Genomic DNA, 25,961 nt, shown 5'->3' with positions numbered 1-25,961 from the left:
TTGCGTACACTTCCCCAAGCAAGTTTGCGGGGAAGCCCGCTAGTGAAGCATGGAGCTTTAGAATGATACGCTTCACTCGCTCACGCTATTTTAGTTCATGCATTATCGCAAAAGCATATGATTGGCTCAGTAGATAGATGTCTAGACGACTTGAGATGGTGGTTACGTCCATGTTAAAAGGTCTCAGAAGCCTCGGCAATGGTTCACTCCGCAATCCCTACTTGCACTATCGCCAACAGGTCGCAAATACGTTTGATTGGATTACTCACGGCCTGTATCTCAATTCTCCAATCACCAGTATTTCCTGATGGCTGATGGACAGTGTCACAGGATACGATGGCTTCCGTTCAAGCTGTAGAGAGCCTTCCGGGGTGCGGATGGGACCGCATACGACTATAAAGAGAGACCTGTTACTCACCAGTTCTCTATCCATATTCCACCAATCCTTATACTATCACTTCAACGCTCCAATTTTCTGCCTGATCAATCGTCATGTATGTCAATAACCCTGTACCCGTGCCAAAAGGCACGCCAGAGTACGAGGCCAAGCGTGCTGCTGTTCTCAAAGCACTCGCCGACAAAGTGCCCGCAGAGTTCTGTCTGGGTCCCGAATTCTTCAAAGACACTCCTCTCGATGTCAGCAAGATCCCTGCTGCCTGTGGTCTACTCACAGACGAGGAAGTAGCCATCACTGAAGGCTATGATGCAACTGGCCTTGCTGAGGCTATCGCCAGACGCAAGTATACTTCTGTGGCTGTTGCGAGAGCCTTTTGCAAGCGTGCAATTATCGCACACCAGCTTACCTCCTGTCTTACGCAGTGGTATTATGATGAGGCTATCCAGCAGGCTACGAAACTGGATGAGTATCTAGCAGAGCACGGCACCACGATAGGTCCACTCCATGGTGTCCCCGTCAGTGTCAAGGATCATGTTCCCTTAGCTGGCACGTTCTCGTCATTGGGCATTCTGGCTACAGCCGAGTACGACCAGCATGACTCTCCGCTTCCAGCGGTCCTTCGCAAGGCCGGCGCTGTCTTTTACTGTAAGACAAACCAACCCCAAGCTCTGATGCATGGCGAAAGTGACTCGCCTTGGGGCCGCGCCTTAAACCCGTACAACACCACTTTGACACCTGGAGGTTCCAGTGGTGGTGAAGGAGCCTTGATTGCTATGAAAGGCTCGATTCTCGGCATTGGAACCGACATTGGAGGCAGCATCAGAATCCCTGCAGCGTTCAGCGGTATCTATGGATACAAGCCAACAAGTGGCATCCTGTCAACAAGAGGCATGGTACATGTGCCTATGGTAGCTGAACTTACTATCTTGGCCAACGCCGGTCCCATGTGTCGATCAGCACGCGACATGGATCTCTTCATGCGTGTTCAGCTTGATGCCAAGCCGTATATCAGAGATCTGACTTTGGTCCCCACGACTTGGGCTGGTTTGTCGACCCAGCTGGGTGTCACCCTTGGCCGCCCGCTCAAAGTTGGCATCATGACACACGATGGCTTCATCCAGCCTCAACCACCTCTCAAGCGTGCCCTGTCGTGGGCCAGTACCCTGCTGTCAGACCCTCGGCTATCAGGACTTATCGAGATCAAGTCATTCTTGCCTTATGGTGTCAAACAGTGCTGGGATGAAATCAGACAAGCCTACTCTCCTGACGGCGGCATTCCAACTCATGATGCTATTCTCGCAACAGGCGAGCCAATCTATCCTCTGACCGAATGGATCTGGAGGCCCGTTGCGCCCAAGGGAATGCTAACTGCTGGTGAAATGGCTTACGTACGCAAAGCATGCCTCGACTTCCGACATTCCTTTGCAGAGGATTGGGAGCGTCAGGATGTTGATGTTATCCTTTGTCCCACTGGCGTCGGGCCGGCTACGACTCACGACACAAACTTCTATCTTATGTATACAGCTCTGTGGAACTATCTCGACTGCCCCGGCTTGGTATTTCCTACGGGGCTCAAGGTTGAGGAGGGTGAGAAATACGACGCGGATTATAAGCCGTTAGGACCTGAGTGCGCTCACGTGAAGGAACTCTGGGAGAGTGGTAACTTCCAAGGGGCACCTATCAACCTTCAGCTTGTGGGGAGGAGGTATCATGACAATCAGCTGTTCGGAGCTTTGAAGCTTCTCCAGGATGCTCTTGGACTTGAATGAGTGTTGTAAAGAGGTAACGAAATACGTGTGCATATATTTCTAGTTGCCTGGTGTTTTCTGTGTTGTACAGGGTGTCAGTGGTTAGTTTGCAGCTGAGAATATCCTCAGGAAATCGTCCTGAGGTCCCGGACGAAGACCTTGCCTACGACTGGATATACTAGTACAAGTACTTTAATCCTGTTTAGAATACAATGCTCTGCTGTCACTTGCCGCAACACTCAAGACCCATCTGTGTCTGATATTCTGTGCTGGAGCTCAAGCTGCCATTATCTCTACACCCCGACTCACTTTCAGCCATCACATTGATTTTAGACATGTACTCTTTGAAGGTGTCAATAGCAGTTGCTGACCAAAATATGCAGTCGCAATTTAATGTGATATTCATGAACGATCGTCCTGATAGCGCTAATGTGTTTCGAGACCAAAGCCGTCTCTCCCTTTCAACATAGTAACCGTTTAAACAACCTCGCGGGTTTGCACATGAGTCTGCTGTTCGTCTGCCTTTGAGTCTCCAAAGTGGATCTGCTTCTCGACAGCAGCCACTGTCTTCTCCTTGAGTTCCTCGTCCTCGAAAACTATGATCTGTTAGTACTGTCCTGCTAAAGCCATGAGAGCGAGACAACATACGGAAAGCAAGTTCCTCGAGGGTTCGGCCACTGGTCTCGGGGTAGAGGAGGTAGACGATGCAGAACTCGAAGAAAATCCAACCACAGTAAATGGCCAGGTATCGCCACTTGATAGCATCGAGAGCAATGGAGTTGACGTTGGTGGAGAAGAAGCCGGCAAGCTTTCCGAAAATCTGCTGGACGCCAATACCACGGCTTCGCATCGAGTAAGGCCAAAGTTCGACCAGGTAGGCTACAAATTGTTAGTCTGGACATGAAAATGGTGACTCATGACTTACTGTATGTGAGAGCGTTGTTTCCAATGGCGTAGGTTGGCGAGTAAGCGAAGTACCAAAACAGAGCGGCAATACCAGCAGCGTTGTTCTTCTGGCCCTCGGGAACAGCTTGAATTCTCTCAAGAGATACGGTGATGCCGATGAAAGCACACAGCATAAGAGCAGCGGAAAGCATGTACATGTGTCGACGCTTGAAGCGAGTGACGATCAAAGCAATGATGGTAGCATTGAGAAGACTCCAGCAAGCATAGGCGAGGTTAATTCGAGTCTTTGTGTAGTCGTCCGTGAAGCCCATCATGCCGAAAAGAACACCGGAATAGTAACTCAGAAGAGTGTTGCCGGAAAGCTGAGTGAAGAGACCGATGAAGATGGTGACAACGAATCGACGGCGCATACCGGCAGTGCGGATAACCTCGAACCAGGACTGCTTGGAGGCTTCCATCTCAGCCTTGATGGTCTCTCGGATCTGAACGATTTCAGCCTGGACAAGCTGGGAGGTGGCGTCGCCTTCGGCGTGGTACTTGATGAGGACCTGAGCGGCTTCTTCTTCGCGGTCTTTGGAGACGAGGAAACGAGGAGACTCGGGGAGGAGGAAGACGGTGGAGATCTGGATCAATGAGGGGACGATCTGCAGCAGAGAGGGCAGACGCCATGACCAGTTGGTGGTGATGGGAGTTGTGCCCAGAGCGATAGCAGAGGCGAGAATCTGACCGATGAAGTAGGATGCGTTGAACAGAGAAGTGAGGACAGCACGCTCCTTAGGATATCCCAGCTCTCCGATGAGGGCAGAACCAGAGATGATACAGAAGAGAATTCCGACTCCAAGAATCATACGGGCAATGATGTACATGGCAACTGAGAACTTGTCAGTAAATCGAATATTGGATCGATCGGAGGTTTCATACCGTGCTGGGCGAATCCCTGGATGATAGCACCGCCAACCATGATAAGAGAACCAAGCATAATGGACCATCTTCGACCGAATCGCTGAGCAAACCAAGGCGCAAATGGGACCGCAAAGATAGAGCCGAGCTGGTAGGAAGAGTTGACAAAGCCGAGCAGACCTGGTTCGATGGCCCACTTGCCTTCCGCATTCTGTCGTCCGTTACCGAGATCTATAAAAACCCGTCAGCTCTGAACCAATTCTCCATAGATTTTCATGTGATTCGTACAGTGGTGGAAGTTCTGAGAGTATTGGAGCGTGTTGATGAGTTGCGAATCGAAACCAGAAGTCATCTCAACACCCATACAGCAGAAGAACAACCAGACGTACATAAGACGCAGATTGGGCTTCTTGTACCATGGCGTCTTGTCCTCCTCGACGAGGCGAGTGACGATGGGGTCCGCGGCGCTACCAACGTTGACCATATTGGCGAATTGGCTCTTCTAGACTTGTCGAGTAGTATTATGCAAGGGCCCGTCTCCAGAGTAGTAGAGGAAACCAAGCTTGAGAGATGGGAAACAAAAAAATTTGAATTGGGCATTGTAGGTCATATTATACATGAGCTTTCCTACTCTCCCCCGCGTGCGTGTAGATAAGATAGAGAGCTATGAACCTAGCGGTAGCTTAACCGAATTCTCCGTATATAGGCTAATTATGGAGTTGTCTGGGGAAGCGTGGAGTCTCCGCAAAATACTTGGTTTACTGGCTTCAGACCGCTGTCCGTGTTGCATCACGACGTGACATTCCCGTCAGCGGCCGACCACATAGGGACCGACGATTCGCTCGCATGCAGCCAAACCCCGGCCTAGCTCAGGTTGACAGTCCCCCCAGAATCTCTATTCTGTTCAAACGGATTCTCGAGCCGAGGTGCTGCTCTCGGTCCAACTTTGCGGTTAAACGGACCGGCTGATGGTGGATTAGCTTATGCTTAAAGCGCTGATCGATTTCTATCTTTGTGTTAGACATATGCCAGATCTAAAACAAAAACCACATGACTGCGACCGAAATTTGCGGGGTTAGGATACGAGCTAGCCTCTGGTTTTTTGGGGTAGTCCATGGAGTTGGGGGGCGGTTCTGCAATTTCCCGTCCATTTGAGTGAACTGATGCTGAGTTATGGAGACAAGGGTGTAGGCCGACTGGCTGAGACTTGAATCATGTATTCATGACTAACTTTAATACTGGGCTGATATAAACACGGTAAACAGCCTCGGCAAGTGAATATAGCCAGCCATTCAGCGTTGTCTATATGTCAGCGTTGTTTCACCTCATCTCACCACAATCCTCTTCCCCAGACCTCATGGAATAATTCTCGAAGACAAGAATAAGCATAAGCTTCAAGCAAGAGATGTTAGTTTCAGTCCCATCTATCATTTTGGAGAAGAGGGTTGCACCGGGATTGTCAATGCCCCTGTCTTTCAGCTCATCAACCGTCCACCTGGAACCGGCTTTTCAGGCTAAACACCCGGAGAATGCAAGAACCATTAGGTATTTAAAGCTTGGCAGCCGCTGCGAAAACGAGAAGCACAACCCCTGGGAGGGTTGACAGTGAGCCCTCCCAAATGCGTGGGGGAACCTCGTGTGCGCAGTGCGCACACGGGTATACAGTAGTGTTGCTCTGCCATTTCCGGATGAATCCTTCCAAGACGCCGTGAAGCCTTTGGTTTGAGTATGCTTACTTTTAATATGTTTTAGGTCTATTGACAAAGATTCCAATGGTGGGCCGAAAGGGTGATAGTGAACCTCCGGATATGTCGTCCGAGCCAATGAATGGTGAGATATTACATCAAGGCTGTCATTGCGAGGTCATCACTGGGCTTACAAAGATCCCTTCTTCCGTGTGTGATGCATCAATAATGGCAAAAGGAGACAAATTGCATACCAGTTGGGGATAAAGTTGTCGGGTGATGAGCTTGGCAAATGTCGATGAGACAATTAGGAAGAGGCCGAGACAAGGGAACCAGTAATTGACTGGGTAATAAAGGGATCTGCAATTATTTGAGAGTTCGTTGGCTTGTAGGGTAGTATTTGAAGATCATGTTCTGGTTAAGGCTGATGTTCTGGAGGGTATGATTCGGGTTGCCGAACGAGGACGGAGAATTGGAGTATATAAATGCCAAAAGTTTGGCGCCTTGTATACTTAGGGCGTGTGGTCTAGGGGTATGATGTTCGCTTCGCATTTTCGTGCATCTGCGAAAGGTCGAGGGTTCAATTCCCTCCTCGTCCAAGCTTTACCTTTTTGCTAGTCTCGTGCTTTACTATTATCGTTTTATACACAACTCAATTTTATACCAAACCTAATAAACATCTTTCCTTTGTCCTGCTATGTAAAGTATATAATATAAGATATATCTTAGGACTTAATTAATATTAGCTAGTTTATATAAATACTATTGTTGGTATTTAAACTTAAGCTTCTTTCTTTAAGACCTAGTAGTCCTGTATTAGGGTGTCTTTGTTGGTATACTACACTTTTACAATGCCCATAATGCTAAGCCTGTTCTTACTTCTAGAATATCAGAACCTCTGGCTTTTGTGCTTACTGCTTAGCTATTGCAGGCGGTAGTGGGCAATTCCAACTACTCGAGTTAGTAAAAAAGCCATAGTAGAGTTCATAACATAGACTTACATAAGTAGCATTAATATCTTTAATGCTTGCAAGTCCAAGATTGGCGCCAGGACTCGTAATCTCATTGGTGAGCAGGGACATGGCCTGTGAAATACCAACTGTGCTATACAGGTTAGCGTACATGAAAGACCGCCCCAAGCCAACAGCTCGGACACCAAGCGCGAGAAGCTTGAGGACATCCGTGCCATATCGGACGACACCATCCGCATAAACCTCAATTTCTTCGAAGACGCTAGGGTCCCGTTGGTGAATCTCCCAGGCAACCTCCAGCGCGGACGGCGAGCCATCGAGAGAGCGGCCCCCGTGGTTAGACAGGAAAATTGCTGGTGCTCCAACCTCGATGGCCTTACGGGCGTTTTCGACGGTCTGGACACCCTTAGGGATAATTGGTAGGGATGTAGCGGACTGTAGCTCAGTGTAATAGTCCCAGATCATGAGGGTATAGCGGGGATCTCTAGAGATACTGGTGTCCTTTAGTCTCTTGAGAGGACGATATGCTGTCCGGTCGCCTGCCGAATCGACAGTAAGTACAATGGCGTTCATGCCGGCAGCTTCGATAGACTTGAACATGTCGCGAGGTAACTCATCGTCCAAATTCGAGAGGGACACCTGTCGCATGGTTAGTATGTACGCCCGGAACAGTCTCAGCTTATGCTCACCTGATGCCAGAGGACTTGATTCTTGCTCCTAAATGATGAAATTTTCTTCATCGGAAGAGTCGTTGTTTGCGAGGACTATGTTCGTGTCAGTCGTACTCGTGATTGATATCCTCTGGAATAACTTACAATGTAGAGAACTCCATGAGCGGCCGCAGCGTTCACTAGGCCCCGCTCTGCGGTTTCATTCGTTATACCAGCTGAGGCAAATGGACCGATGAAGAATGGTACGCCAAAGCCACGCCCTAGAATCTATGTTCTGCTAGCGTGATAAGCTCGGAGACTAGATAGGAGCCACAGAACTCTTACGTACTTCAAGCTCGCGTCGATGCCAGTGATGTTGACCATCACCCGGGGATGACAGCGAAATCTGCTGAAGACTTCGAGATTGTTTCGGTATGATGATTCACTACCGGCCCCATGAGCCACATATGAGCATCTAAATGGATCCATCACATGTCTTGCTACATAGTCAAATCCGGAAGACCAAGGGTTCGATCGAGGGGAGGGAGTGTTCCGTTGCTGATTGTAAGCGCAGATTCAATGCTAGTATATCGAGTAGCTTGTGGACTGTGTATAGAAAATAGTCATCATGCGGTAATCACCCAGTATCCGGTTCATTAAGGAATGGCCGAGCAGCCAGCCTGGAGGGGACAAATAGGAGCAACTGATTGAAAGAACGCATTCTGATTGAACTGCGGGTAGTTTGGCAATGCTGCACGACGAACAGTAGAGAAAAGACCTTGGTTTTGTAACCAGCTCTAGGGACCTGATTTTGAATTTTTGGAACTGAACAAACCATGATTTCAATATACGGACCCAATCTCTGAAATTAGGACTGCTTCGTTATCGCGAATTCGTCATGGCAAAACCACCAGCCTACCAGCATCCAGGAGCTCGTACATGGATCAGACGCAGTACGTGATTACGTAAACCCCCAACAACATGACCGCCTTAATATGAAAGGTGCCATTACATAGGGACGTCAATTTAAAAATAACTTTCTCTGATCTACGCGATAGCTTGGGGCAACTCAGTTCGTTACCGTTACCGTTACCGTTACGGCACAACAACTCAGTTTCTTAGCATTAATAAAAGTGGTACCCAGAAGTGCTAAGGATTATCTACCACTAATGCAGTACATTAAATCTGTCTTAGCACCCGTAAAGCTTCAGAAGGATAGTGTAAAGTCGTCCAGTTCATAGGCCAGGTATCTATCTGTTGTCACAAGTGTAGTTTTACACAGCTACTTATAGGTGCATCGGTACCTTTGTAAATAAGGTCTATTATAGTACCATCGAGCTCGAATTATGCTCAAGAATATCAAGTGCTAGGGCTGTGGTCACGGCCTAGAAATGTAACAAACGAAGAGTAAGTGAGTTGGCTCTTAGATAAGGAGAATCTTGGTTCTCTGAGCGTCGCTTCCCTTTAGTTCACCGTCACTCCCAGGTCATCTATTAGCTAGCTTGTCGATTTTGAGGTTCACGATGTCCGTGGATGGATAAGGCCAATGCCTGCATCTTGCTCAAATTTCGACCTCCTTCAACACTATTACATAATTTCGCTCTCTAAGGTCTGTTGCGGCTTTTAAAACCCCTCGGAATTTTTGTCCGCCGTTGTCCGTGAATAGGAACGCAACTTGTCCAAGATCATAAAGGTTGTTGGTAGCATAAACGCGCGCCAGTGTGTCGGATTTCTCGTCATGCAGCTTGACATCGTTACTGATTAGACTCATTTGCCCATTCTTGATACCTTCAAGACCAAAGTAAAGAGATAATGGGATCAAGTTGTTGAACGTAATCACGAAGCCAAAGAATACCCGTACCAATGGGACTGTAGAGCCGAAGAGATACCATGCCCTCCTCCCCGACCGATTTTTCCAGATGATGTAGATTATGATGAATAAGGTTGACAGAACGACAATGAAAACAATGAGCCTTGAGCAAATGTGTGGGAAGTTAGGATGCTGCCTGAACTGGGTTTATGAGAGTGTTATTTTGAGTTGATAGACCTGACAGCTGATGCTTGCATCGCGCGCATTACTCGTTGTATTTTCTATAAGTAGGGTATGTGTTGCAGTACATTCACTGTGTCTTCAGAATACTACATTGGACTTGTCACCATATCGTATAGTTGGTGTCGTGCTCGAAACTCGTATATATACTTCGAAGTGGGAAGTGTGCCCATGTACATGGTCAAGTGGCATAAAAGAAGGTTGGGGTTAGCAGTTCGGATGTGTTAAGTTAGATCCTGAAATCCAAGGCACCTACTTGTCCCCAATCCGTGCCCGGAGAGCTTTTCTCACATTAACAACATGTCAAGGATGCTCATTTCACGTTAACGTGGCACTCTTTGACAGCAATCATAAGACTGCTCTGCCATTCGCCATGAACACCCAGCAGAGAACGCGTCGCAATCTCATCTCGCGGGCCTGCGATCGTTGTAAAAGCTCGCAAGTCGAAATGTTCAGGGGCTCAGCCTTGCCAACAATGCATGAAAGCTGCGGCGTTCTGCAGCTATCTGGTCTGCCAGAGAATGCGTGGACCACCAAAGAATTGGACCAAGACCAGGGCAAGTGGTAGAACGGCCACGGGCGATGGGACCCCGTTAGAGTCTCAACCGATCACCACTGCAAACCCTCCACCCATAGCCCCCTTCTTCCGGTAAGACAGCCGCCCGCCTCGGCCATATACCAGGAATGGGAAATAATGGTCCACCATTCTAGACCGCGTATCGCCACCAGTGCACTGAATCCTATCCTTGCATTGTATCAGACAAGCATGTATTCGGTCTGGCCCATCGTCGACGCTGACGACCTCGTATCACGGCTTGATGATAAGGGTGACTTGTACAACTATGCTCTTGCTTTGGCAACAGCTGCTGCGACACCGGGCCAGCTGAAAGCGTATGCTAGCCTCCCGGGACAATGCCCACCGGCTGACTTGTGCGAGGCGGAGTGCCAACGTGTGCGATATGTTCTTCAGTGTCGGGATGATGAGCCTAATATTACCTGGCTACGCGTTGCTTTCTTCCTTCATGCATATCACGAGAATCGCCTGAGAGGCTGTACCAAGTCTCTGTTGTACCTCTGCGAAGCCATCTATTTAGCCCACCTGATTAGCGCAATGAAACCGTTCCGTGTAGTGCCTGTACGAGGCACCAAGTGCCCTGTAGCTTGCAAAACACCCAGCCTCAAGAAGCTTACCAGCAACCCGGTTCCATCATAAGCCGTCATCTTGAGGGAGAACCTCAGGTATTCATTCGTAACCCGTCAGGTTATTATCTGTTTCACAGGGCCCATTACTCACTATCATTAGTTGCGAGACAGCGTGTCATCTTCATCTTCCCAATCTTCTTCAAACTTGGAAACTCCACGTACAGACCCGACCGACCGAATCCCTCGCTTGCCCAAGTTTCTCAACAGCACCCAGCGTGGGAGCACAAAGGACCGAATTCCTGATCTTGAACTCATACATCACTATACTTCTGCTGCGTACCGGACGTTTAGTTCGTGGGAAGGAGTTCGCCAGACGCTTCAGTGCCATGTCCCGAGAGAGTGTTTTACACAACCACTCTTGCTCCACCAGATCTTGGCATTCTCGGGTTTCCACCTTGCATACCTTCATCCCGAGCGTCGCCATTCTTACCTTGTGCAAGCTTCTCTACATCAAGATCAGGCTGTCGTGGGAATCTACTGGACATTGGCAGCAGGAGTCACCTCCGTAAACTGTCATGCACTTTACGCGAGTTCTGTCTTCCTACTGATATGTGCATTCGCTACCTATCCCTGTTGTGAAATATATCACCCTGCCTATGAGCCGCTTGATGGCCTCATCGGTATATTTCGGCTGGCACATGGCATTTCACTTATCTCAAGATCCTCAGATCAAGACTTGCGTAAGGGCCCTCTGCAAGGGCTGTTTGCGGGAAAGTCGGCACCGACAGCCCCGTCAGAACACATTCGGTTTCTGGTCGACCAGTTACTTGATCTCAGAAGGCAGCTATCAGAACCTTCCGCGGACAGCGCTGGAGCGGACACTGACCTTGTGCTTGAGGCCACTGACTTATTAGCTGATTGCTTGCTCTCTGTCCATCAAAACTACTCATTTTCCGTGCCAGCTGAAGTAAGGGCTGCCCTACTTTGGCCCTTACGGATGCTTGATGGCTTCCTTGCCCTGATTCAACAGCGTGAGCCGCTAGCTATGGTCCTGTTGGCCTATTACTGTGTCCTGCTTCGATATGCAGAGACGACGTGCTGGTTCATCAAGGGTTGGGCAACAACTCTTATGACGATCATTTGGGGGAATAATAGTGGTAGTTCTTGTGAGAGTATGATTCACTGGCCTTACTACCTGATCAACAATTTTTCCGTGACCTCCTAGCACCAGCGTTGCACAGAAGTAAATCATGACCAAATTATTTGTTGCCATTCTATTGACGGGTTCCAAGGCGATTTGGTATTAGGAAAATGCGACTTACCAGACAAATTCAAACATTTCTAAATTTCGATCCGTCGCATTTGCGAGCGAATGCCAATTATCTGACAAACAGGTTCACAGAAAAAGTTGCTTTCGCATGAAGAGTAGTACTCGCTGCGTGGTTGTACTGGAACTTACGACCCCGAATCTATGTCGTAAATGCAACGTTTTATAAAGCTATGTACTACTTTACCATGTCAAGAGTACATATCGTCTAGTACATTCAACACTACAATGACTCGGATCTGGAACAGACATACGTAAGTCAGGAAGATATTGTTGGACGATTACAAACCACGGGCTGACGCACGAGCGCCGAGGATCCCTTTCTGTGACCAGCTCCAGAGCCGCGCCTCCAAGCTCTCTTCCTGAATGAGCTTCGGGCATTTTCCGCAATCATTCGCAGGAAAAGTCTAGGTCTGGCCGAAAGTGCCTCTGGCGGTATTTGTTACCATGATACGACTTCAAATAATTGTATATTCTTAAGAGAAGGGGTGTCATAGCATCGGTATCCAGTTCTTTTTTTCTTTTGACCAAGTTTCAGCCCCAGCTTCAAAAACAACAAAGCTAAAGCTCCTATGATAAGTCTTGGGGAACTGGAACTCATCGCACTCTGTTCTCGTTATGTTGTCTTGTCTGTGCTATCACAAGACCGGTCAAAAACCTCTCTGACGTGGTCCCATACTCTTGTCGACACTCCCTCGTCATTGAGCCTTTGCAGCACCTGAGAATTATCAATTAATTCGCTGTTTCGACCAAGCAGATAAAGTCTTCCACCGTTGAATGTATCGCTTGCTGCAGCCCAAAGATGCTGCTCTCCAGATTCCTGTGCCGTCGAGACCCAGGGCCGAAATGCCCAGGACACGAAGGTCACTGCTGACCTCACAAGGACACCCAGGTCGCGGTCTCCATTTGTCTTTACCATCCCTGGTGATGTATGAATGAATGCTACACCGGAATTCGGGGGGGCAGCAGATAGGCATTGGAAGTAGAGGGTGGTCATGGTGACTGCATGGTTGGTGGCCGCTTTAACAGTATAATTCCGTTCCACCGCAAGATCTTCTACGTCAACTGGCTTCTCATTACCTCCACCAAGGACTGTTATGATTCGAGCGCATGCTGGTATTGCGCCATCACCCCGTTGGTCACTTGGTCCCGGGGAAGCATGCCGAAGAAGAGGAAGCAGATTTTCTGTGAATCGCAGTCGGGAGTAACAATCGAGAGCTAGCTTTCGGTCGAGACCTTCTTTCGTTTCTAAGAGAGGCTTAGCAGGATCTGAAAAAGAGGCAGAATTTCTAACCTTCCCGCCCTCTAAAGTGAAATATGCCGGCGCTGAGGAACAGGAGATTGACACTTTTCTCTTGTGCTTTGATCTGTTCACAGAGTTTGTCGACATTACGTAGCTGCGAAACGTCGCACTGTAGAAATCGTACATCGCTCGTCGGGTTCAGAGTGCGAAATTCGTCTTTTATGCGATCTGCCTGCTCTTGGCTTCTTCCTAGCAGGTAAACTCGTGGATTGATAGAGTATCGAACAAATTCTCGCGCTGTGGCCTCTCCAATTCCGCTGGTACCACCAACTACAGAGATGAGAGACGTCACTTGTAGGTATTGCAATGTCAAGGCACAATGCAGGGCCAAATGGAAGGATTTTCTCGCCAGTTGAACTCACCAAAAACTCCCACGCGGCCATGCCCAGAACTGTGTAGTTCTGCCAGCTGCCTGCGAATATATTGAGTGGAACGCATAGTGGCTTTCGTCTACTTGTAGTAAGCGAGGTAGTTGCCGGATGAAAAGAAAACTTGAATGTGATGGCACAGACTTCCCAGCATTGACAATATATTTGGGCGCGAGAGGAAATATCAACCACCTCTTGCTTACGCCCCTGCATTGAGCTATAGTATGTCTTCGGTGGCACCATGCTAGATGGGCTAATGGCGCACATACGTCCAGTTCGAGCGGGTCACTACGCTAATTAATCATGTGCACTCTGCTTACCCCCTTGTCCATCGCTTCCACATCCCCCAACGGGCTTTGGGGAACCGATGGTCGGTGGACCTGCGAGTGCTTAGGTCGCCATTCATGCGTAGGAGGCCTTTTGGCGACTAAGAGGAAAATAGGAGAAAGGGAAAGAAAAAATATGTCAGGAAAGGCCCGCTACGTGGATATCATTGACTCATGTTAGCTAGTCGCGCAAGGCTATATAAGGACAAACAAGATGTGCCTTTCCCTGGTTGCTATTATCGACTATCATGACAGCATCCATCATCAAACTTGTACCATACTAGTTAATTTTCTATCTACCTTTTCTTACAGCACTTGTAAACCCTGGATCAAAGAAAGTCTAAAAGCAATCGTCCAACATGTCTCTCGTCGACTTCTTCAACGCACGTCCGGAACCAGCAACTCCCTTGGGACGATATCGAGTCCTGTCATCAAGTGCTGGAGCTCGCGTATCGCCGCTTTGCCTCGGTGGTATGTCGTTCGGAACGACTATGGCTGCCGCGATGGGGGGTGTGGATGAGGAGCAAAGCTTCAAAATTCTAGATGCCTACGCGGATGCCGGTGGTAACTTCATCGACACGGCCAATGACTATCAGGGTGGCCAGTCTGAAACATATATTGGGAACTGGATGGCGGCGCGTAATAATCGCGATTCAGTGTTTATCGCGACTAAGTTCACAAATAACTACCGTTTCGATATCGGTCCAGACAAGAGGGTGAATTACTCAGGTAATCACAAAAAATCCCTCTTCTTGTCGCTAGACGCGTCACTGCTTAAGCTACAAACCGGCTATATTGACCTTCTCTATGTCCACTGGTGGGACTGGACCACGTCTATCGAAGAACTTATGGACTCGCTACATCTACTCATTCAACAGGGCAAAGTCCTATATCTCGGCGTATCTGACACCCCTGCATGGGTTGTTTCAGCAGCGAACACGTATGCCCGAGACCACGGCAAGACACCTTTCTCAGTCTATCAGGGACGTTGGAATGTGATGATCCGCGACTTCGAACGCGATGTTATTCCCATGGCGCACCATTTTGGCATGGCGATAGTGCCTTGGGATGCACTAGGTGGCGGAAAACTTCAAACGGAAAAGCAAATCGAGGCGCGTAAGATGGCTAACGAAGGGCTTCGACCTATGTGGGGTCCTGGTCAGACTGAAGTCGAGAAGAAGACGAGCAAAACCTTGGAGGAAGTTTCCGAGCAGGTTGGTGCCACCAGTATCCAACAGGTTGCCTTGGCATACTTGATACACAAGGCACGCAATGTGTTCCCCCTCATTGGAGGACGCAAAGTCGAGCACCTTCACGACAATATCAAGGGGTTGGAAATCCAGCTTACCGATAAGCACATACAGATCATCGAGGCAGTTCAGCCCTTTGACATCGGATTTCCCGTGTCGATGGTTGGTGAGAATCCTAGAGATACTGGCATTACGCCGTTACTGCTTCAACCTGTCGCACCCTTCTCATGGCAGGTCCTGGGAAGGACGATTGTCAAGGGCTGAGAGTTTCAGAATTGAAAAGCCAGAGTGGTATATACCATCTACTTAGATTAAATACAGCCGCCATTGCATGATCACTTACCCGCTACCTAACTTCTGTGACTACTGTAAGTGACTGCTCCTAGCCCTGTGTCCAGTCCTGTAGATCAACGCGCACAGTGCTACACACTGGCCCGAATACCGCCCTACAGATATGAACAACGCAGATTCAGAACCTCAGTTCATCTGCCTATACTCAGCAACACCAAACTTTAACAACACAATCAAGTCTTGCAGTTCCAGCTCATGACATGAGCAAGGAGCGTGGGACGAAATCTACAAGTGCGGGCTGGAACTCACTGAAGGGCCTTTGGTCCATAAACATCTTGTGTTGCGAGCAGTAGGTTTTTCTTACCTGTCTGCTTTTGATACAACTTCTGGGGAAAATCCCACATTCTCAGTAGAAAAATATTCTCAGTAGAAAAATATTCTCCTAGTAAGTGATAATAATAACTCTTAAATTATCTGCTACCAGACGCACTGGTATCTGAGTCAAGATTCAGATTTTAATAATCTCTTTGAATTTTAATATCGTATCCGGGATGCCTAGGCCGATAAGACCTGTAGCCCTAGTGAGAACGGGATGTACGAACTTGGAACAGGGCAAAAAGGTTTGAAAGAAGGAAAGAGTTAGTTAGTTCAGGACAAAAGGGGGAGTCCTTGGGGAGAGTTTGGACACTGAACTTGAAACTACTCTGGGTGCTGTCCCATGCAAGCCTCTAAATTGCTTCTAGCCTAGCTCGATCCTGACTCTACCCTTGTTACCTGGGTGTAAGCAAGTTGCTTGAGACTTTGCCTCAATGAGTATAGTGCTTCCGTGGTTTACATAGCTCTCGGAGAACCAATACTACTACTGCCGGAGCTAGCGGAGTTTTCAGCCGTACTAGTTGCTTACGCCCCTGCAGCATTCCAACGCTCGTTCGGCTGCCCCAACGTCCGACTTGGTCAAAGCGGTATGATCTATAAGGAAATGATGTTGTCGCCCAAGCTCAAATTCGCATCACTCCTTCCGTCACCACTGTTACTTCTTCTTTGACCCAGCCTGCGGCTCCCAGTACTCTAGGACAGGCTCTCAAGCTCCATACAACAGAATCCATCATGCCCGAGTTTTGCTCCGAGGACATCCCTGACCTTTCTGGGCAGGTCATCATTGTCACAGGAGGTAATGCTGGTCTAGGATACGAAACAATCCGCCAGCTCAGCAGACACAACCCAGCACGCATTTATCTCGGCGCTCGCTCTCGACAGAAAGCAGAGAAGGCTATCTCAGATCTCCAGCAAGAGAATCCCAAAGCCTGCCCCATTGACTTTCTCGAGATTGACCTCGCCTCTTTCGCGAGCGTCAAGGCCGCAGCAATGGAGTTCCTCAGCAGGGAATCCCGTCTTGATACATTGGTTAATAATGCTGGTATTATGATGGTTCCTGAGGGCCTCACTAAAGATGGGTATGAGATTCAGTTCGGCACAAACGTGCTGGGTACCGCTCTTTTCACTCAACTCCTGTTGCCGGTATTGCAGTCTACGGTCAAGGTCAATCCACAGGCGCGTGCTGTCATACTCTGCTCAGCCGCTCACGCACAAGCTCCTAAAAACGCATACGACAACTTTGACCAATTCCGATCAACGATATCCCACTGGCGAACGACTGCGCGGTATACTACATCTAAATTGGCTGATATTCATTATGCCAAGGCACTGGCCGAAAGAGTACAGGATATCAAGATAATTCCTGTTCATCCCGGGATGGTAGCGACCAATTTGCATCACGGGTCTACCGGCCTTTTTCTTAAGCCGTTCCTGAATGTTGCAATAAGTCTGTTTGCAACACCGTTGGAAAAAGGTGCTTTGTCGCAGATATGGGCTTCTGTAAGCCCCGAGGCCAAGACTGGCGAGTACTATGGCCCGGTTGGTAAAGCAGAGTCTGGGTCAAAGCTGGCTCAAGATCACGATCTTCAAGAAAGGGTATTTCGCTATATTCAGGCTCAGCTCGACGGACATGTGGACACGTTCCCATGAGAAGACTTCTTTGGTCCCTGATATGGGTTCAGGTCGACCGACAGATAGATTGCGGGTTTAAGACGAAGGTATTTGCGGTACTACAAACCGCTATGGAGCTTTAAATTTGATCATCAATCAATATAAGAATGTTATGGATCTCCTATGTATTTACAAAACGCCAGGGCATTAATTTAACCTTGAAAACTCATCCTAATGCCAATGTAGCCTTATTCTTCTAGTTTCTCGTCGAGGTGATCCTTTCTTCCTTGGGACAAATGTGGGAATCAGGTTATCAAATCTTGACATGTGGCTACAGGCCCTGACGACAACTCATGGGGAGGCAAATCATTGTAAGTATTGAGTTTTCAACCTGTACAAGGCAATCTTAAGGCTATGCCATAGTTTAAATGCGTACAAAACGAGTTCAACAGCACTGGAGCGCTTTTTGGAAAAACAATGAGAACGCAGTTACCATAATTGCTGTTAAATGATAAAGAATTTAGAGAACCTATCCTGACCAGGTACCACCTTGAGCTCGAAGCTTGCATGATCTGCCTTCATGCGATATGTTTGCCTGACGGTATTTACGTGACATCCCACCTAGTCATCCTTGCTGCCGACCAAAGCCAGACTATCGACCCATAGCTTCCGTTGGCTATCCTCGTCTTCGACCCAGGAGGCATAGCCGTATGGGTGCTCGATTGGGTTGACACCTTCAGCCCGTCCAGATTGTCGGCAGTCTTCAAGGTAAAGGCCGCCCTTACCCTCCAACTCCTGGGATAAAGCCGCGAGTACGGGCACTGCGGCACCTTGAGCTGCTTCCTTAGTAATCTGTTTCGCTCCAGGAAAAGTTGAAAAGGCTTTGGCTGTTTCCGGATCCAAGTACTGTCCAATGTTGGTGATTGTCATTCCGGGATGGGTGGAGTAAGCGTTCAGGTGTTGAGATCCGTAGCGGCGCTCAATCTCATTACTGAAATAGATATTGGCTGTTTTGGAAGCGCCATAGCCTTTGAATGGGGTATAGTCCTTCGTGATGTTGTAGTCGTCTGTATCAAGGGGGGCTAGCCGGTGTCCCGACGACGTGAGATTGACGACACGAGATGCGTATTCTGGTGTCGCGCTGGAAAGCAATGCTGACTTGAGCTTGTAAAAGAGTTGGAAGTGGCCGAGATGATTGATACCAAACTGAGACTCAAAACCATCCTTAGTCTTTTCATAGGGACACATCATGATGCCTAATCGTTTCAATCAGTCAAGTTGTGAATTGTATCGTGGGCGAGGATAAGTTAGCTTACCAGCATTATTAATGAGCACATTGACTTTTCCACCAGACTTTTCCAGAATTTCGGCAGCTCCATCTCGAACACTCGCAAGAGAGTCTAGTTCGATCTGGACAAAAACCACTCTACCGGGTCGTCCATCTTCAGCAAGCTCGGTCGCAACCGACTCACCTTTGTTGGAGTCGCGACCGGTAATGTAGAGGTCGGCACCAGTGGCATGTATTGCTCGCGCGACTTGGTAGCCGATGCCAGAAGTGCCTCCTGTAACAACGAACACTCGTCCTTCTAGCTTTCCGTCGAGCTTCAGGTCACGGACAACTCGGAGTGCGGTAGGGCGCGCATCGCTGGGCCCGTTTGGGCGCAAATGCTCCTCAGCGTATGCAGTGAATGCCATAACGATCGACTGATGAACAAGGTGGTCCCAAATGAATAGTACAACAGACTAGTTGAGTCTTCAAAAGAGTTCAAGGCTTGGTGAAACAGCGGTTTCGGGCTTGACTTTTGTAAGGTTCGACTCGCAATCATGCCAACAAAATTCGGACCCTATCTTCGCAAGGTGACGGAGTTACTAGCTTCAACATTCCGCAAATGCGGATTTGTCCACCATATTGATTGGATGTCGGTTGGGTTGAGGGATATCATTCCAAGCACTCTACCTCTAGGTTGCGGAGGCGAGCGGAATCGATGGTGGGCCCGTACAAGCATCTTCTTATGATAGAGATGAGGGCGGGATGATAGTAGGCTCCGGTAAGGTGGAACTGATATGCATCCTGCTTATCCCCTTACCACCACAGTGGCGTCCGTAGCCAAGGCACCAATGACGACTTAGTCTTTTCTATGGATGTAATTACCTGCAACGGACAACATAGACATCAACAACCGTGAACGTGACACATTACCCCAAACTCAATATTACAGTGCAACTTCAGTAAATCGAACAATACCGTCGTGGCGACCCTCCTATGCGAGACAAGAGTGATGGCATTCAGTTAATAGCTTTCCGAGCACCATGGGTGAATCACTCTACGTACACCGCATTGTAGATAGACTATGGCCGTATGGAAAGCTGACCGTGAAGGAGTAATATAATACGAGGAGTTTGCATAACAATACTCTGAAATATATAGACCAGAACCACTAAGTTACTACATGAAAATGACTAGCCTCGTCAGGTTTTGTTGGGGCTCGGTTATTGCAATCCATGGTGGCTTTAATAAATCTAGTAGTAAAAGCATAAACGGCATAAAACGTCCAACTTATTAATTCCTAAAAGTTTAGGGAGAGCTGACTCCTCTTAGTTGGAGCTAGAAGTATAATCACGTCTTTATATTTAGTATTCGATGTAGCCAATATTGTTAATTATTCACGAAGTATGATTAAAATAGAGACTGTAATAAAGGAGAACGCTATCTAGTTTGAGTCAAATTCTATTTTTGATTCCCCGCGTATTTCCCTCCAATAATTTGTTGCCTGTATCAGCTCAGGACATCCTTCAAGTAAAAACCCCCACTCCTTAAAGAACTGAGGACTAAATTCCCATCCCGCAGCATCCCACGAGTCGCCCCAGATCAACAGGGATGGGATGGAGTCCTCATTGAAACTTAGTAAATCACAACAAAGCCTATCACAGAGCACATCCTCCTCAAGTTGGCCTAGCTGGATGCCACGGAGGATGTTGTCTCTTAGATTAGGGAAAGGGAAAATATCGAGCCAAGAGTGATGAATGATAGCCTTCTGGAGTTCTGTTGGGCATAGGCTAAGAGGCAGAGGTGCTTTGGAAGAATGAACAACAGGGCCGTGGTAATTGAATAGTGAGTGGTGTTCATCTGTCTCAAGATACTCATGAGGGATACGTAGCACCATGGCGTTGCGAGCGAGAGCATCGAAGGCATTCAGTCGTGACAAACTTGGTAGATCCCGGGGTTGCGGTGAGTTGAGGCTCCAGTTTGTAGTGGCTCTCTGTAGGAACTCCAAGGCATCACGCCGCAAGTTCGGCCACTTAAGAAGCAGAAACATAGGGCGCTCCGCAAGTTTGTTGACATGCACAGATTGCCGTTCGACGCAACCGGCCTGTGTACTGAGAGACCTTGTCGACTTTGGATTGATGGCTTGGGTACATTCCACAGACTCCTGTACTGCGGCCAGATTTCTGTGGTGTCGTCTTCTCCCTACAAGGACTGATTTAGCCTCAGCAACTCGGTCTGGATACGTGAGACCCACTGTAGGCCCGTTGGTTAAGCCGATTCTGCAGTTTTCTCCGCTCTGCAGAGCTTGTTAGGCCAAACCAAACATCTTCCAAGTCCCAGGCTTCAGTAAGTTTAGAGGATGACATGGACGGGGTCAGGGAGAGAGTGTGTTTGACAGGTAACAACACGAGATTTGGGAAAAGAAAATTGGGAGAGGGCCTAAAAGTTGCGGCAGAGCAGAGCACACTTATGCTAATTGCTGACACCCCTGCAAGCCACATGGTGACCTTGCCGGGTTAGGCTAAGTCCAGTCAGTAGCCGCAGTCGTAATCACACCAAGCCCATACCTCGCTCGACACCCTAAACACACTAAGTTGGTCATAGAAATGCTACCTTGTGCTCTGGATATATCGGCTAGAGTTGGAAATGCTGAGAAATGGGCATTTGGACGAGACCGAAGGTCGATCAAGCGTTGGGCAATTTTAGCCGAGGTCATCTTCATAGTGGATTATGTTCTGCGTGCTTGCTTGCTTGGGTGCTGAAAAGTCAAGTTAAGGTGTCTTGAGAAAAAAAAAAAAGAACGGCATGCTTGATGTATTATGTCAACAAAAGGACTTACTGTCTCATCATCATCATCATCATCGTCAGTAATTAATATGATATACTAGGGGAAGAAGAAACAATCTTACTAAAAAGTCTAATCTGTTAGTAGCATTAGGCGCCTAAGGAGTGTTTCCTCTCAGGGTGCATGCGTAAAAGATAGGTAAGCATAGTGAGAATAGTCATTTCAACAGCAACAACGACTTAAACCCAGAAGTATGCGATAGCATCTCGTTTCCCTCCCCCTCTTCCTTTATCCACTGAAAAAAGAAAAAAGCCCATAGAGAAGAAAGTCTGTCCAGAATTAGAGCTTAACGACTATAGCTGCTGTCTAACTTATCGAGACAAAGGTACTAGGAAGAAAGACCATGCACAGCATGGCGATAGACTTCATGAGACTACCATCGAGGCGTGTCATTTGAGCAACCTCGAGATTTACTCGAGATATCTCCTGGTTGATTCTTGCGTCCTTGCGGCCGATAATATTCAGTTCCTGTAACGTTTTAGTTCCAAGTCTTCACTTACATACTGATACGTACCAGCTGTGTTTCCAAAGTCAGGCCATCCATAATGTGAGTGCATTGTCTTATGTACTCATCGTACTCATCAACAAGGTCCTGGAGCCTTGTCTTGAGTCTACCCCCTACCTCCTGGAGAATATGCAACCTGGTCTGGCTGTTGGGGACTCTAGCTGCAACGGGAAGACCGAAAAAAGTATCATGGAGCTGATCAACATGATCGATCATCTTGCGAAGCTGGGCCTGCCAGTTCTGCAGCCCAATCCTCAGGAAACTGATATTCTGCCACAAAAGCACAGCAGGCTCTTGTTCTTCTTGTGGTTGATACGAATTTGTCTTTGGTTGTGAAACAAGCTTGGCAGCTCTTGAGTGAATGAGGCTCGATACCAGTCGAAAGTACGATGCTAAGCACCCTCCCTTCATCAACGGCGCACAATCTTCGAGTTTATCGCTTTCGGATCTCATGTAACCTTCATTTCCATTCATTGACCGGAGGCCCTGGTGGGCGAGATCGTGGATTCGCTGGACAAACTGCGTCAGACACTTCCTCGCCATACCAATGTGCTTCTCCCTCTCGAAGCCAGCAAACACTACGGGGAGAACCATTGGGTGGAAGGCGCCTCCGTCGAAGTTTTCCAGTTGACCGCAGATGAGCTCAGAATCGGTAATCAGATCTCCGTGGAACTTGCGCTTGGACAGATCACATCCATACCAAACCGCATTAGTTGTGAGACTTCCAGGAAAGAAGGCCACAAAGAGGGCCATATCTCCCTCCTAGCAAGCAGAAGTTCGGCAATTGTAGACTAAAAAGAAGCAAGAATGACTGTTATGAGATATGGCATATTGACTGACTGATAGAAGGGATAGCCTCGCTCGTAGGGTTCCATGTGAATGGGAAATGAATAAAGGCACAGCTCGTATTGCGATTGATAGCTCGGACAATAGATCCATGGACTTTGAGCTTGTTTATGACGTTCTGAAATCCCGTCTGACTAAAAGGGAGGTCATCAAGGGAGTCGGTTTTCGGGGCCAGAAGCAAGTTTATGCCTGAAGCTTTCGTATCCGGACTCCATGGGTAAATGCTCTAAAAGGCTTTCAGTACAATCCATTCGATCAAGGGAGATCACTTACATCCAACCATTGACGGACGTCATCGTCACGCAAGAAAATGTCGCTTGGTTTGCAGATTCGGGCCGTTAATGGGACCCAGAGAACAGGTGTCGCCTGATTGAGGTGCCTCAGACGGTCTCGAGATTTTGAATGCTTCGTTGAGCTGTGGCGAAAGGTCGAGCAGATCCCAGTAGTGTTCCTGTAACTCTGACCTTCTCGTGACCATGACATATTGGCAAAGAGGTTTCGTTAGCTTCGTTTGGAAGGTTGTTGACTGTTTGGCGATGTTTGTGAGTTGAGTTGAGTGCTTTACAAGTTTGGTCGGGCTTGCGGCTTTTAAGGCTACACTAAAAGCAAAGTGCTGGCTATTCATCCTACAGAGAGAGGTAACACAGTGAGTCATCAGAAGCTTTAGCGTGATACAGACCCTTTGGGAGTCACATTCAAGAATCCCCTTGTTCCTGGCTGTTACTGAATCCCCTTCACGATGTCCCTTTCACGGCTCTTTTCCCTCCGTGTCACGGCAGCATTGGTCTGTGAGCATGTGAAAATCAAGTCCTGGGAGTGAGTGACACAGATGATTAACAGACTTAACGTTGCTGCCTGGCTTTGCAGTGCGCCACCTACAGAAATAATATGCTCTGGCAGTTCAGGTATCACAGCTAGTTCTCTTCCCTCAGTTGATGCAGAGTCGTGATACTTCAAGTGTTGCCTCGTCTATTGGCACGAACCGTAGACTTGCACATTGCCTGGCTGCCCAAGTGAACTGGAACAATCAAATCGGGCGCTTTTACTAAATCCCTCACTACTGTAAGACTAGGAGTCGAAGTATAAATATCACAGTCAGAATCCTTTCCAAGTAAACCAAAGCAGATATGTGACGTGGTCAAGCAAGATCTTTTACAAGTAAATTGTCCCCGTTTTGGTACTGATTCACGAAATAAAGGTCCCCGCGAATATGAACCAACAGTTCTTGACTCTCAAGTACGGAAACAAGAAGAAGCTTAGACAGAAGCTAGATGGGTACTTTGGAAGTAGAAACTATGAGGTAGTCGAGGTTAGAATCAAAATCCATGCAGTCTACTAAGTATTGACTTTCATACTGACCATTACTAGCGGTCTGGCAACCAGTGGCAGGTCATGGTACCTCGCAAACTAGAGTCGGTTAGTAGTTTCCTTGCCATAATCTCTGAATTTAATACTGATCATGTGCCTCTCAGACTGAAGTCGAAGGAATCCAGGAATACATGAAACAGCACTACAAGTCTACGACCTAAAGTTGATCTGAAAAGGGGCAGGACAAGGCAGTGATTCGCTATTGGTAATGGAAGCCATCACAGCGCATCCAAGCCAACCCATCACAGAGCCTCCTCGACAAGTCTTACTCACAACCAGAGAAACTGCTCTAAATCAATGTCAGGATTCATTCAGTGCTCAGAGCATAAAGTAGCTTTTAATTAGCATAAGAATCTTACAAAAGATAAACGAACAAATAAACCCCAAACAAATCCCAAATAACAAGACATTCAAGAATCTTGACAAGTTGTTTTCTGTAGCTGATAATAATGCTAGGTAACTCAGGTAATACCGGGTTTCTAGCTGATGGACTAATGGACCGTCTCGAATATGCATTGCTTCCCAGCAGAATCAGTTACCAGGAACTGATAGAGAAGAAAGAACTATTTATAAGAGGGATGCCGAACTATTTTGATATATTGTGAGCTAGATGTGTTATTTGTAGTTGAGACCTGTGGCTAAGAGCTTATATCACCACACAGATATTAGAACTGTTTTAATACGTTTATAGACAGCAGGGTATCTGAAGATTGGGGAATTGATTTATAGAATACAAAGGAGACATAAAATAATCAGCTAGTATATATCATCAGAAGTATCAAGCTACATGTCTACTTTGAGTTCGCCAGTGATAATACCAGTGATAAAATCATAAGGCTGAGGGGTTAAAAGAAGCTTTAACCCCACATAAAGGTAGAGAATAGATATCATTAACACGAATGACAATCAGCAATAATATCATCGACTTAGGCATGATAGATCCCCTTATTTCCATCCGCATACATCTGTCGGTAGGACTCTCGACCTTGCATCTGGTTCCACCAAGTAAGTAGATTTTTGTAACCTTCTAGAAGGGTAGGCCAAACTCCATCTTGCAGGTAGTGCATATACGGGATATAAAAAAAGTCAACCAGTGTAACAGTCTATGTATGTCAGCTGCACGGTTACAAGAGTCGAATTACAACCATACTAACCTCGCCAGCCATGAAAGGCTGTGTGCTGAGCTTTTGGTCAAGGAGTCTCAGAACTCGTTCAAGTTTCACTTTGAGATCCTTGACGACCTGTTCCTTCACCTCTTGGTTCATGAATTGTCTGGCAAGACCTGTTAACTTCTTATCGTCGCCTCGGCAGGGCTACTCACGGTTTAAAGTAGGCTTCGAAGGCCAGTGGATTAGCAACAGCATCGAAAGAGGTCAATTCGATGGATGCAGCTTCTTCGAACTTCGGCTTTGCAACTCCACCGTCAGGGATGAGTTTATTGTCCGGTCCGCCATATCGATCTGCGAGATATCGCGCAATAGCCCGTGACTCAGTCAGAACAAGAATTGGATCATGCGAGCGGTCCTGGAGACATGGAACAGCTCCAAAAGGATTGATTTCAAGAAATTCTGGCTTCTAAGACAGTTGCAAAAAGTATCAGCGTCGCTTGGTCTCATAAACAATATCGATAGCACATACCTGCTGCTCACGCTTGATGATGTCCAACTGATGAATGTTGGTGATTTTGAGACCCAACTCAGAAATCACCAGTTGTAGTCTCTGGGGACAAGGGAACCGGCTATCTGTAACAGCGTCAATTGAGACATTTTCGTGGCAATGAGCCAGGTAGTAATGAGATGTGATCAACGAGGTTTTTCGATGGGATAAGT

General features: G+C 47.6%; 12 protein-coding genes and 1 non-coding gene across 13 annotated transcripts; 6 read left to right on the top strand and 7 right to left on the bottom strand.

Moving 5' to 3' along the window:
• Positions 1–492: 492 nt before the first annotated feature.
• FOXG_08736 (uncharacterized protein) lies at positions 493–2,258 on the top strand (the record flags this gene model as incomplete). The annotated part of the gene is made up of 1 exon (XM_018387760.1): positions 493–2,258. The coding sequence occupies one exon, from the start codon at positions 493–495 to the stop codon at positions 2,164–2,166; it is 1,674 nt and encodes a 557-aa protein (XP_018245671.1). The 3' UTR covers positions 2,167–2,258.
• Positions 2,259–2,436: 178 nt separating this feature from the next.
• On the bottom strand, positions 2,437–4,619 carry FOXG_08735 (uncharacterized protein). Its single transcript, XM_018387759.1, has 5 exons — positions 4,240–4,619; positions 3,973–4,182; positions 3,071–3,922; positions 2,794–3,024; positions 2,437–2,741 (listed from the first exon to the last, which is right to left on the bottom strand). Exons 1-5 carry the CDS (start codon positions 4,433–4,435, stop codon positions 2,623–2,625), a joined length of 1,608 nt encoding a protein of 535 aa, XP_018245670.1. The 5' UTR covers positions 4,436–4,619; the 3' UTR covers positions 2,437–2,622.
• A 1,532-nt stretch (positions 4,620–6,151) lies between these two features.
• On the top strand, positions 6,152–6,235 carry FOXG_19870. The gene has a single exon. It is a non-coding gene; the product is annotated as a tRNA-Ala (tRNA).
• A 319-nt stretch (positions 6,236–6,554) lies between these two features.
• On the bottom strand, positions 6,555–7,641 carry FOXG_08734 (uncharacterized protein; the record flags this gene model as incomplete). The annotated part of the gene is made up of 5 exons (XM_018387758.1): positions 6,555–6,587; positions 6,638–7,246; positions 7,297–7,371; positions 7,423–7,545; positions 7,603–7,641. 5 exons carry the CDS (start codon positions 7,639–7,641, stop codon positions 6,555–6,557), a joined length of 879 nt encoding a protein of 292 aa, XP_018245669.1.
• Positions 7,642–9,828: 2,187 nt separating this feature from the next.
• On the top strand, positions 9,829–11,675 carry FOXG_19869 (uncharacterized protein; the record flags this gene model as incomplete). Its single annotated transcript, XM_018400152.1, has 3 exons — positions 9,829–9,956; positions 10,019–10,508; positions 10,611–11,675. 3 exons carry the CDS (start codon positions 9,829–9,831, stop codon positions 11,673–11,675), a joined length of 1,683 nt encoding a protein of 560 aa, XP_018245668.1.
• A 718-nt stretch (positions 11,676–12,393) lies between these two features.
• On the bottom strand, positions 12,394–13,518 carry FOXG_19868 (uncharacterized protein; the record flags this gene model as incomplete). The annotated part of the gene is made up of 3 exons (XM_018400151.1): positions 12,394–13,025; positions 13,072–13,350; positions 13,443–13,518. 3 exons carry the CDS (start codon positions 13,516–13,518, stop codon positions 12,394–12,396), a joined length of 987 nt encoding a protein of 328 aa, XP_018245667.1.
• A 615-nt stretch (positions 13,519–14,133) lies between these two features.
• On the top strand, positions 14,134–15,288 carry FOXG_08733 (alcohol dehydrogenase; the record flags this gene model as incomplete). Its single annotated transcript, XM_018387757.1, has 1 exon — positions 14,134–15,288. The coding sequence occupies one exon, from the start codon at positions 14,134–14,136 to the stop codon at positions 15,286–15,288; it is 1,155 nt and encodes a 384-aa protein (XP_018245666.1).
• A 991-nt stretch (positions 15,289–16,279) lies between these two features.
• Positions 16,280–17,551, top strand: FOXG_08732 (uncharacterized protein). Its single transcript, XM_018387756.1, has one exon. It carries the CDS (start codon positions 16,423–16,425, stop codon positions 17,338–17,340), a length of 918 nt encoding a protein of 305 aa, XP_018245665.1. The 5' UTR covers positions 16,280–16,422; the 3' UTR covers positions 17,341–17,551.
• A 371-nt stretch (positions 17,552–17,922) lies between these two features.
• On the bottom strand, positions 17,923–18,996 carry FOXG_08731 (uncharacterized protein; the record flags this gene model as incomplete). The annotated part of the gene is made up of 2 exons (XM_018387755.1): positions 17,923–18,557; positions 18,618–18,996. 2 exons carry the CDS (start codon positions 18,994–18,996, stop codon positions 17,923–17,925), a joined length of 1,014 nt encoding a protein of 337 aa, XP_018245664.1.
• Positions 18,997–19,943: 947 nt separating this feature from the next.
• Positions 19,944–21,054, bottom strand: FOXG_19867 (uncharacterized protein). The gene is made up of 2 exons (XM_018400150.1): positions 20,823–21,054; positions 19,944–20,770 (listed from the first exon to the last, which is right to left on the bottom strand). The coding sequence occupies exons 1-2, from the start codon at positions 20,932–20,934 to the stop codon at positions 20,013–20,015; spliced, it is 870 nt and encodes a 289-aa protein (XP_018245663.1). The 5' UTR covers positions 20,935–21,054; the 3' UTR covers positions 19,944–20,012.
• A 404-nt stretch (positions 21,055–21,458) lies between these two features.
• On the bottom strand, positions 21,459–22,909 carry FOXG_08730 (uncharacterized protein). Its single transcript, XM_018387754.1, has 2 exons — positions 21,928–22,909; positions 21,459–21,881 (listed from the first exon to the last, which is right to left on the bottom strand). Exons 1-2 carry the CDS (start codon positions 22,669–22,671, stop codon positions 21,720–21,722), a joined length of 906 nt encoding a protein of 301 aa, XP_018245662.1. The 5' UTR covers positions 22,672–22,909; the 3' UTR covers positions 21,459–21,719.
• Positions 22,910–23,974: 1,065 nt separating this feature from the next.
• FOXG_19866 (uncharacterized protein) lies at positions 23,975–24,293 on the top strand (the record flags this gene model as incomplete). Its single annotated transcript, XM_018400149.1, has 3 exons — positions 23,975–24,073; positions 24,133–24,180; positions 24,237–24,293. 3 exons carry the CDS (start codon positions 23,975–23,977, stop codon positions 24,291–24,293), a joined length of 204 nt encoding a protein of 67 aa, XP_018245661.1.
• A 765-nt stretch (positions 24,294–25,058) lies between these two features.
• FOXG_08729 (uncharacterized protein) lies at positions 25,059–25,898 on the bottom strand (the record flags this gene model as incomplete). The annotated part of the gene is made up of 5 exons (XM_018387753.1): positions 25,059–25,235; positions 25,287–25,404; positions 25,454–25,707; positions 25,771–25,797; positions 25,860–25,898. 5 exons carry the CDS (start codon positions 25,896–25,898, stop codon positions 25,059–25,061), a joined length of 615 nt encoding a protein of 204 aa, XP_018245660.1.
• Positions 25,899–25,961: the final 63 nt, after the last annotated feature.

Source organism: Fusarium oxysporum, chromosome 2 (assembly GCF_000149955.1).
Source record: "Fusarium oxysporum f. sp. lycopersici 4287 chromosome 2, whole genome shotgun sequence".
Taxonomy (NCBI): domain Eukaryota; kingdom Fungi; phylum Ascomycota; class Sordariomycetes; order Hypocreales; family Nectriaceae; genus Fusarium; species Fusarium oxysporum.
Note: the sequence above shows the minus strand (reverse complement) of the source record. Positions and strands in the feature narration are given on the sequence as shown.

Bases quoted from the DNA above. Each gene is read 5' to 3' on its own strand.
- FOXG_08735 (XM_018387759.1), bottom strand. From the start codon at position 4,435: ATGGTCAACGTTGGTAGCGCCGCGGACCCCATCGTCACTCGCCTCGTC. The intron at 4,183-4,239 runs GTACGAATCACA...GGGTTTTTATAG, and splicing joins CTCTCAGAACTTCCACCACT to ATCTCGGTAACGGACGACAG. The intron at 3,923-3,972 runs GTATGAAACCTC...ACAAGTTCTCAG, and splicing joins CCAGGGATTCGCCCAGCACG to TTGCCATGTACATCATTGCC.
- FOXG_19867 (XM_018400150.1), bottom strand. From the start codon at position 20,934: ATGTCATCCTCTAAACTTACTGAAGCCTGGGACTTGGAAGATGTTTGG. The intron at 20,771-20,822 runs GTGGGTCTCACG...CAGTCCTTGTAG, and splicing joins GCTTAACCAACGGGCCTACA to GGAGAAGACGACACCACAGA.
- FOXG_08730 (XM_018387754.1), bottom strand. From the start codon at position 22,671: ATGGCCCTCTTTGTGGCCTTCTTTCCTGGAAGTCTCACAACTAATGCG. The intron at 21,882-21,927 runs GTACGTATCAGT...AAAACGTTACAG, and splicing joins TGACTTTGGAAACACAGCTG to GAACTGAATATTATCGGCCG.
- FOXG_08732 (XM_018387756.1), top strand. From the start codon at position 16,423: ATGCCCGAGTTTTGCTCCGAGGACATCCCTGACCTTTCTGGGCAGGTC.